The sequence below is a fragment of the Nicotiana attenuata genome, unplaced genomic scaffold (assembly GCF_001879085.1).
Source record: "Nicotiana attenuata strain UT unplaced genomic scaffold, NIATTr2, whole genome shotgun sequence".
Lineage (NCBI taxonomy): Eukaryota > Viridiplantae > Streptophyta > Magnoliopsida > Solanales > Solanaceae > Nicotiana > Nicotiana attenuata.
Window position 1 is genome coordinate 903,042 of NW_017670349.1, and position 10,770 is coordinate 913,811.

A 10,770-nucleotide genomic window follows, 5' to 3' on the forward strand; every position below is an offset into this window, starting at 1 on the left:
TTGAAATTGGAAGAGCACATAGAATGGCGAAAGATAGCAGATACTAAGTGCAATAGTCCAACTAGCTTAAACTGACCGACACCACTATTTTAAGAAATATTCAAATAAAAAAAATATACTTTGTTTTTTATTTTATGTGACAGCATTTACCTTTTAGTTTGTTTAAACAAATAACACATTTGTATATTAAAAATAATTTATATTTAAACATTCTATTTTATACTTAATAACATGATTTTATAACCATCAAATGAAACAGTCAAATTTGCTTTTAATTTTTTTTCAAAATTTCAAATCTCTATACTTTTATCCACAAAAATTTTATCCTTGATGTTCAAGTCACACCAATAAATAAAACATATGTAGGATATCTTTTATATACACATTTATTTCATATTTATTAATTAAATATGATTAAATATATTATATAGTACTATATATTTTGGTAATATTACCTGGTAATATATATTTTAACTACTAAAATTAAATTAGTACTTATTTTGATGTAAACGTGGTGTGCAAATAACTATTATATTTTCCCATTTATTGTTACGAGATCCATCAGCCATCAGGTCCGTTGCTTTTGGGTAGTCTCACTATGAAGCAAAAGTGTACAAGTTTCTAAAAATCTCCCATGAGTCTCGGATCGTAGGAGATCAAAACCCACTATGCATTTTAAGTAGAGTAGTAAGATCCACAGTAGTACTAGTCCCGGTGCAGGGGATAATCGTGATTCCATTGGATATAATTAACTTTTTGATAATCGAGAAACAGAGTAACGTGACATTTCCACAAGTAGACACAAAACACTCAACAAATACCTATTCTGGTTATCTTCTCTATGATCCCTTCTCCACATTCTCTTCACCTTCATAAAATCTCCATTTCTCACTCTCTTAGCACTGAGATTCAGAATTCGAAATCGAAAATTTTGGTAGTTTGTATGCATATATAGTAGAAATTGAAATCAGCGAGTTCATTTGAACATTTGGTAAAAAAATAGATCTGCGAAGAGCAAATGGCGACGTCGTCGTACTGTGCGACTGCAAATGGAGCAGAGTTATACAAGCATTGCGCCTCAAACTCGAGATTGATCGGTTTCAATTCTAGAAACAGAAGTTCCAAGTTGTTCCTCACTAGAACCTCGGATTTTCGGGGTGTAAAACGTTATTTCCACGTGAAGAGCGTCTCAAGTGAGCCGAAGCAGAAAGTTCAGGATCCGGTTACTGAGGAAGGTCTCATTCTAACTCCTAACGTTTCCTTATTTTAATGTCTAATTAATTAGCAATAGTTTTTGTGAGTTTGGTGACCTTCTTGTTTAATTTCTACGATTTTCACGAAAAAAGTTTAATTTGTTTTATAGTTCCGTTTTCACTCTGATTAACAACTACTCTTGTTTGTTTCATTTTATGTGACCGTATGGTGCATGAGTGGACACAGACTTTAAGAACATGTAGTTGACATTTCTGTGCGTCAATAAAAAGCTTGTTATTAAGGGTAAATATGCAAGGTTTAAAGTTAATTAATTTTCAAATATACAAAGGTATCATTCTTTACTAATACGGAGAGAGTGTCATCAAATGGAACAGAGGCAGTATTGTTGAGGATCCTATTACTGAGGAAGGCGTCAATCGTACTCCTAACATCCTGATTTCCATGTTTCTACGGATCATTTTGAGAGTTTGTTGACCTTGTTGCTTAGTTTCTGTGATTTGCACGAATTGTGATATTCTGAAAGTTCATGTTTAGCTTACGGTGTTGGTTTTTGATGAGATCAACAATTATCTGCATTTTAAGTGAATCAAAGTTGGTTAATTTCTGCCTAATCAGTCCAACCGGTGTTAAGAAAAATGGTCGAAGACCAGACTATGGCCCATATCCTCAACCAATGTGGGAGTTTTAATGCGATATCATTAAGATTTCTTGCTCCTTTCTTATTTCATGACGAGATGGAGTGCTAAAAGGAATCAGAATTCACCATTTGAACAAAGGCGGATCTAGTATTTAGAGTCGATAGATTTGGAGTTGGTTGTGGTCTATTATATAAACACATTTTACTCCATTCTTTATGTGAACCAATTTGACTGAGCACATAGTTTAAGAAAGAAATGAAGACTTTTGAAACTTGTGATCTTAAACATGCCATAAAACTTGTGTGAGTATAAAAACTTGTCATTATCGGTAAAATGGTAGATTTAAGTTAAATTACAACAACAACATACCCAGTAAAATCCCACTAGTGGGGTCTGGGGAGAGTAGAGTGTACGCAGACCTTACCCCTACCCCGAAAAGGGAAGATTTAAGTTAAATTATTTTCAAATTTAGAAATGGGTCATTCTTTTTTAAATAGAATAAAAAGGAAACAGGATTACATAAGTTGAAACAAGGGGAGTACACTTTTCTGCATATGTATACAATAAAATGGAGCCAAAAACAGAAATATGACATAACTTTTTGCCTTTCAATTTTACAACATTAACTTAGTACAAGTAGACCATCATTTCGCAATAATGTGGAAGAGATTGATGCGTATTTCAAAGTTGAAAATGGAACCGTTATGTGGAAATATTTGGTCGCCTTGTATGATCTTGATCAATGCTCACCTTATGAGTTAGCTGGAGTTGAGTTAGGACCATTGTCCATTTCTTAACATGGTAGCAGAGCCAGACTCATCCCAATTCTTGGTTTACGCAATATTGGGTCCCCATATTATGTTGTCCACGCTCAAGTTTGCAGGCTTGGGCGTGCGCGAGGGTGTGGAATTGTCCCACATTGGTTTTGAGCAATCCTCACCTCACGAGCTGGCTTTTGAGGTTGAGTTAGGTCCAATTTCCATTTCCTAATAGAAACTTCTATAGGATAGCTCAGAAGTCTAACTTCCAAAGGACTTGATACACAAAGTTGTTATTTCCATCTGTTCCTTCCAGTTTATTATTTGGGATTTATGTTCCCTCGCATGACATATATAGGTGCTGAGAGTGTCCTGAGTTCTTTTGCTCCTGATGCCGCATCTGTTGCCTCAAGTATCAGATACCATGCAGAATTCACACCTTTATTCTCTCCTGAAAGGTTTGAGCCCCCTAAGGCATTCTTTGCAACAGCCCAAAGTGTCCGTGATTCGCTTCTTATTAATTGGAATGCTACCTATGATTTTTATGAGAAGATGAATATGAAGCAGGCATACTATCTATCCATGGAATTTCTGCAGGTATCTGATTAATCTTACTTTCTCTTTGCTCTTTAATAATACTAATTCGCTCTGCAGAGATATGGCCTAATTCATTTAATAGGAAATTAATCAGTTTGATATTTGCTGACTAATTGTCTTTATATTTATTTGTTACACATGAAAGTTCCTGAAAACATGCATAAGCAAGTCTATGGCAGTTGACTTTAATTTATGCCTTTATCAACTCTTTAGGGTAGAGCATTGTTGAATGCAATTGGTAATCTGGAGCTTACCGGGTCATATGCAGAAGCTCTGAAAAATCTTGGCCACAATCTAGAAAATGTGGCTTCTCAGGTTAGTGTGACTTTTATGTCATGCATCAGAAAATTTTCTAGCTTTCCAAGTTCTTTTGGTTTTACTCTAAAACAATTGGACTATGTGTATTCATTTGTGACATCATGCATCCACTGTTTTGTAGTATTGAGAAGCCATAAGAGCCAATCCTGTTTATGTTTTTGTTGGAGTTAACTACTTGTTATTTATGTAACAATTACTGACAGGAGCCAGATGCTGCTCTAGGAAATGGGGGTTTGGGGCGGCTTGCTTCCTGTTTTCTGGACTCTTTGGCAACGCTAAATTACCCAGCATGGGGCTATGGACTTAGGTACAAATATGGGTTGTTTAAGCAACAGATTACTAAAGATGGTCAGGAGGAGGTGGCTGAAGATTGGCTTGAAGTACGCTTGCTATTACTTCATTAGTTCTTGATTGCATGTGTGTTTATGTGCTAAGATTATTTATATCCTTGTTGTGTACTTTTCACCTCTTCCCTTTAGAGCTTTCAAATTCCTTTGTTCTCTTTCTTTATGACTTTTTACTTTTTATTTAGTTCATGCAATGTGGATATTCATTATTGCTAGTTGTCAATGCAGCTTGGCAGTCCATGGGAAATTGTGAGGAATGATGTTTCATATCCTATCAAATTCTATGGAAAAGTCACTACAGGATCAGATGGAAAGAGGTATTGGATTGGTGGAGAGGATATAAAAGCAGTTGCATATGATGTTCCCATACCAGGGTATAAGACTAAAACCACAATCAACCTCCGACTGTGGTCTACACAGGTTCCATCAGCGGATTTTGATTTATCTGCTTTCAACTCTGGAGAGCACACCAAAGCATGTGAAGCCCAAGCAAATGCTGAGAAGGTTCGGTTAATCTATTATTTCTTAGAACATTTTTATATTCTATTCGCCTTTTCCTAATGTGAATTTAGGCTTCAGTATGAGCCTTCTCAGTTTGCCGTCACAATAATTACTGCGTTTTCAGACCAACAACTCTTATAGGACATGATTTCGGGTTCCATCATAACATTGGACTTTATAAAGATGCATTTATCTGTGTCTTGAATTTACCAGATGGTTTACTATCTATACATTGGATGATCAGAAGACTGATCTAATGGGAGACTGATGACTATATTTTTTTTTGGTAGAAAAGGTCAAGACCAAAAGACCTGATATCTACATTCTTGTCTGTCCTAGGCATATTTTGACCTACTCTTTTCTTGTTTTTTCCCCTCACCTTTCTTCCCTTTTTCCGGGTGGGGGGGTGGGGGGAGGGCAGGGGTTGGAGGCTTATCTTCAAATACATTAGGGACATAGCGACATAAATAGCAGAGCATTAAATAATAAAAAGATGGCTAAGCTGGCTTTTCTCTAACATCAGATATGTTACATACTCTACCCTGGGGATGGATCAGTGGAGGGGAAGATCCTTCGCTTGAAGCAACAATATACCTTATGCTCGGCTTCACTCCAAGATATTATTGCACGATTTGAGAGGAGATCAGGCGATCGTATCAAGTGGGAAGAGTTTCCTGAAAAAGTTGCTGTGCAGATGAATGACACCCACCCTACTCTTTGTATCCCGGAGCTGATGCGAATATTGATAGATTTGAAGGGCTTGAGTTGGAAGGAAGCTTGGAATATTACTAAAAGGTGCTTAAAATTTAGATGATTTGCATTAGCATATTGAGGTTTCTGCTGACGTTGATTTTTGTGCTGAATAAACTGCACAGATAAGCATCATGTGAATTTGTTTTAAATTCATGATTCGAGTGATATACTTTGGTATTGAGATCCTTATTTCTGAACTTCAGTTCCACATGGACTGATTGGCCATCAAACTTCAGACACATCAAATAGCAGGAGATAGGAACACTCTTTTAAACAGAAAAACATTATCTCCTACTTTTAAAGTAACACTGACATCCTTAATGGTGGAAACTTACCAGGACTGTGGCTTACACAAACCATACTGTTTTGCCTGAGGCGCTGGAGAAATGGAGTTATGAGTTGATGGAGAAGCTGCTCCCTAGACATGTCGAAATCATTCAGATGATTGACGAGGAGGTGATGGAACTACAAATTCAACAAATCTATTCGATTTTGCATGTTGAAGTTTTGACTAATTTCTGCAATGTGCTGTCCCTAACAGCTGGTACATGAAATCATATCAAAATATGGATCACTAGAGCTGGACAAATTGGAGGAAAAGTTGGCTGCTATGAGAATTTTAGAAAATTTTGATCTTCCGAGTTCCGTTGCGGATTTATTTAGTAAGCCTGAAAGACTGGTTGATGCTGATACTGAAACAGTAGAAGTTAGTGACAAAGTTGAAGTTGTGACGAATGATGAAGAAGACAAAAATGAAGATGACACTGGTAAGAAAACTAGTGTGAAGCCAGAACCAGGTGCAAAGGACATTGATAAGAAAACTACAGTGGTGCCAGAACCTGTTGTTATACCACCAAAAATGGTCCGCATGGCTAACCTGTGTGTTGTGGGAGGCCATGCTGTTAATGGAGTTGCTGAGATCCATAGCGATATTGTGAAGGAGGAGGTTTTCAATGAGTTCTATGAGGTAAGCATCATTAGCATGAATCTTTGAATATGCATCAGATCTGTGATTTTGGTAAAACTGAGTTCTCATTCATGTATTATTTTACTCTTAATGTTTACAGCTCTGGCCTGAAAAGTTTCAGAACAAAACAAATGGAGTGACTCCAAGAAGATGGATTCGTTTCTGCAATCCTCCTCTTAGTAGTATCATAACTAAGTGGACTGGTACAGAGGACTGGGTCCTGAATACTGAAAAGTTGGCAGAACTGCAGCAGGTATTTCTCTTGCCTTTTTTGACGTGGTATGTTTAAGAAGATGAAGTGTATGATTTATGATGTTTATTGTTAAATAGTTGAAAATGCATCCCTCTGTAACTCTGTTGCACCTTGCAAAAATTTGCAGAATCTTTGAGACTTATGGTTTCTTATTATCGGAAACATGTGAAGGGTAAGTGTTCCTTACGATTTAACGATCCAAAAGGGTTTTGAAAACTTTGGAGTTACTAGCAACATAAGGAAACATTCTAATTGGCCAAGTGTATAAGGTCACTTGCTCAATCTATTTGAAATTCTTTTCGAAACTTGAACTTGATTCTGAAATGAAACCCTCTTGAAAAATTGACTTCATGTGGAAAACAGAGAGTAGGCAAGGAAATTCCTTTGGCTAAAGGGAAGGTGTTAGGCACCCTTGAAACTGTGCATATATCGTGGTTACCCTCCACTTTCAATTGGTTTTCAGAATTTTAGTCAATGCCGTCGACAACAAATATCAAGATTAATAGAATAACTGAAAACTGAATTACAATGGGGAGTTTTGAATTACATAATTTCAGTAGAATGAACCAAAACAATGCAAATTAAATTACGGTGAACCTGCATCTTCTTACAATGATAGTGAAGTTCACAAATACAACATATACGCATCATCACTATTTATAAAGCAGTTTCAATTTCAAACTGAGTGTATGTGCCTAAAAGATTCACCTTTATGTTCTAACTGGGCTGCGGGTATTATACACAGTTTGCTGATAATGAAGATCTTCAAATTGAGTGGAGGGAAGCAAAAAGGAGCAACAAGATTAAGGCTGTGTCCTTTCTCAAAGAAAAGACAGGGTATTCTGTCATCCCAGATGCAATGTTTGATATTCAGGTGTGTTCTTCTCCATCCGAGTTTCAGTTTTAGCCATAAGAGATTAGTTTGCTTTGTCTTAGTTTATGAATCATATCTTGTTTCTGGAAAAAATATCATGCATTTGTCAATTGAAAAACCAATTATCAGGTAAAACGCATTCATGAGTATAAGCGACAACTGTTAAATATCTTCGGCATCGTTTATCGGTACAAGAAGATGAAAGAGATGACAGCTGCAGAAAGAAAGGCTAAATATGTTCCTCGAGTATGCATATTTGGAGGAAAAGCTTTTGCCACATATGTGCAAGCGAAGAGGATTGTGAAGTTTATCACAGATGTTGGCGCTACTATAAATCATGATCCAGAAATAGGTGATTTATTGAAGGTATCAGCTTGATTATTGTCTTAGAAGTTTTTGCTTATTTGATACAGGCTATTGTTTTCTAGTGCATTTGAAAGTCATTTTATTTTTAGTTTACTTCTCGGCAATTTTGACGGTGATAGTTCTGGATCTGTTTCATTATATGGTTACTTTCTGCACCTTCAACCTGAAGAGTCCTCTCCTTTTTATCTTGTAGGTAATATTTGTGCCAGATTACAATGTAAGTGTTGCTGAATTGCTAATTCCTGCTAGCGATCTATCAGAGCATATCAGGTATTTAACTGATTCCATCTTTCTTTTGAATCGCCTTGTTTCATAGATTTGCTGCCATTGGCAACGATTGATCCAGCAACTTGTTTGTGAAAACATTAATTGGTCGGCTAGCTGCTTAGTTCTCATTCCTAGAGCCTGTTTGGATGGGCTTGTTTTAAGTGACTTTTAAGCCAAAATAGCTTTTAAGCCATAAGTTAGGAATTCTAACTTTTTGCTTTTGGCTTGTTTTTGTCATTTTAGCTTAAAAACAAGTGCTTAAAAGCACTTTTTTACTTTATTCAAACACTACAAAATGGCTTAAAAGCTATTTTGGCTTAAAAGCACTTAAAACAAGCCAATCCAAACGGGCTCCTAGTATAACTCTTGGATGTTTTGAATGATATCATGCTACAATATTGTAATGATTCAGGTTACATTTTGTAGCATTCACCAAATACATGTTCATTTTTGCATCAAATTGAGTGCATGTAGAAATGATGCGTGCAGGACACGACAGTGATCATCTCACTCGTTCGCAGACTCAAAGCAGCCCCATTTGATATTTGATTTTCCCGGCAGTAAAATGCATACAATCTACTTGGAATTTCGCCTATTACAAGAAAAATTCGATACTATTGATGGTCCTACAATATGTAATAATATAGAAAAATTACTTTGGGCACCATTTCTTGTTAAGACACCAGTTCTTATGCATTTTGACTCTCGCATAAGTGTCCTGCCTTTATGTAGATGACATCAGTTTTTTAACATCTGCTGCAGTGGTGAATGCATTTGATGTGAATATATCAGGTGAACCCTGTATTTACATCAAAGGCAGGTAACAGGGAAAGCAGTTTTTGATCTTCATGCTTCTTTTTCTTGATCGGTGGCTGTTAATGCTTCTGCCCAATTTTAACACAAACAGATTTGTACTTAAATGAGGAACTTGTGGCGAGTCTATTTCAAGTAGGGAACTTTAATAGCTTCCAGCTAATGGTTCATGAAATGGGATGATTTTATGTTGTCAGTTAATGATAGTACTTAAAGGTTGCAACTAACAGCTGAAAATATTTTGTGAGCATATTCATTTCCCCAATAATGTGTTAACCACGCCAAACATCTAATATTTCCCATTAATCATGTAGGTTTAGCTTTATATAGAGATTTATATGTCTGACTCTTGTCTCTAACTCTCTTTTTTTCTCCTGCCCCACTAGTACGGCTGGAATGGAAGCCAGTGGAACTAGTAATATGAAGTTTGCAATGAATGGTTGTATTCAAATTGGTACATTGGATGGCGCTAATGTTGAAATAAGGGAAGAAGTTGGAGAAGAAAACTTCTTTCTCTTTGGCGCTCAAGCTCATGAAATTGCAGGACTTAGAAAAGAAAGAGCTGAGGGAAAGGTGAAATCACCTTCTTTTGTATGACATTTTGATGAATGTTCTTTTTTCGTGGATTGATATATTTCAATTGGTCAGATGTCATCTTTTGTGTATCTTCTCCTCCTCCCCTTTATTCTTCTTTACCAATAACCATATAAAGTTGCTTGTCAGATCCATTTAGATCATTAGATGGACCTTGCCCGTAGGCTTTACAAAAATCTTATTTCCTCTCTTTTGCAGTTTGTACCTGATGAACGTTTTGAAGAGGTCAAGGAATTTGTCAGAAGTGGTGCTTTTGGTTCATATAACTACGATGATCTAATTGGATCCTTGGAAGGAAATGAAGGTTTTGGCCGTGCTGACTATTTCCTTGTGGGCAAGGACTTCCCCAGTTATATAGAATGCCAAGAGAAAGTTGATGAGGCATATCGCGACCAAAGAGTAAGTCCAATTGCTTGCAATTCCTTCTGGATATGTTATCTACTTTCTCATGTTTGTTTATGTTATTAACTCAGATTATTAACATTTTCAAATATGACTTGTTTATGCTTCAAGCTTTGAGCAAAAAACCAGGTTTTACTAGTTTTTGTTCATGTCTATATGTGACTGGTGTTTTGCAGAGGTGGACAAAGATGTCAATCTTGAATACAGCGGGCTCGTCCAAGTTTAGCAGTGACAGGACAATTCGTGAATATGCCAAAGACATTTGGAACATTGAACCTGTGAAATTACCGTAAGAGACGGAAGGGGGAAAATAACAAAACAGTGAGTAGCATTAAATAATCTACATCCCTGTATTATGAGTTGTTTCTCTTTTATTTTCTGAACGTATATATCTGTAAGAGGATGATATTACCACATAATAGGAGATAGAGAATCATATGCTACTCACTTCCATTATTCTCAGTTTATTTTGGATACGTAGTCAAACTTGGCAGATTAGTAACATTTTTATTCGATGTTTATACTTGCCTAAAAGGGCCGCCCGATTCAATAAGCTTCTGCTATGCGCAAGGTCCGGGGAAAGGCCGGTCTACATTGAGTCTGATGTGCGCAGCCTTGCCTTGCATTTTCTATAAGAGGTTATTTTCGTGTTTTAAACCCGTGACCTCTTGATCACACGGCGACAACTTTTACTATTGCGGCAAGGTTCCCCTTCATGTTTATACTTGCCTATCGATGACAAATCCATAAAAAAATGGATGATTCTAAAATCAAGATCATGCAAGCCACATTGTTTCACTCAATAGTTTGATAGATCATTTCGAGTTCCACACATTTGGTCAAATCAATAAGCGGGTTTACAACCTAAACCAATTTAAACTTGGGCGGGTCAGCCATATTATTGTTAGCTGTGCTTTTCTGTTTCTTGGTAGCTGAATCAAGGCCAAATTACTCCGCATGTGACCTCCCATTGACATTTCTGGTTAAAAGCAACTTTTGTTACAATACTTGCATATAAATTGATGTTCTTGTGCTTCTTCCGGTTTGGTCGCAAAGATGTTGTGATACAATAGCCAGAAACCCAGTTTAGAGGATCAGAGACTACAG

The 10,770-nt window shown here is 36.6% G+C and overlaps 1 protein-coding gene across 1 annotated transcript; it reads left to right on the forward strand.

The window, feature by feature from the left end:
- The first annotated feature begins 610 nt into the window (after positions 1-610).
- On the forward strand, positions 611-10,182 carry LOC109238209 (alpha-1,4 glucan phosphorylase L-1 isozyme, chloroplastic/amyloplastic). Its single transcript, XM_019404634.1, has 15 exons — positions 611-1,235; positions 2,970-3,208; positions 3,422-3,523; positions 3,730-3,906; positions 4,102-4,377; positions 4,898-5,169; positions 5,466-5,583; positions 5,669-6,094; positions 6,195-6,347; positions 7,093-7,221; positions 7,351-7,587; positions 7,781-7,857; positions 9,054-9,240; positions 9,460-9,660; positions 9,840-10,182. Exons 1-15 carry the CDS (start codon positions 1,019-1,021, stop codon positions 9,954-9,956), a joined length of 2,928 nt encoding a protein of 975 aa, XP_019260179.1. The 5' UTR covers positions 611-1,018; the 3' UTR covers positions 9,957-10,182.
- Positions 10,183-10,770: the final 588 nt, after the last annotated feature.

What these genes read in the sequence shown, in the direction of transcription:
- LOC109238209 (XM_019404634.1), top strand. Translation starts at nt 1,019, where the DNA reads ATGGCGACGTCGTCGTACTGTGCGACTGCAAATGGAGCAGAGTTATAC. An exon ending in GGATCCGGTTACTGAGGAAG is followed by an intron (nt 1,236 to 2,969) that starts GTCTCATTCTAA and finishes TGACATATATAG; the next exon opens with GTGCTGAGAGTGTCCTGAGT. An exon ending in TATCCATGGAATTTCTGCAG is followed by an intron (nt 3,209 to 3,421) that starts GTATCTGATTAA and finishes TCAACTCTTTAG; the next exon opens with GGTAGAGCATTGTTGAATGC.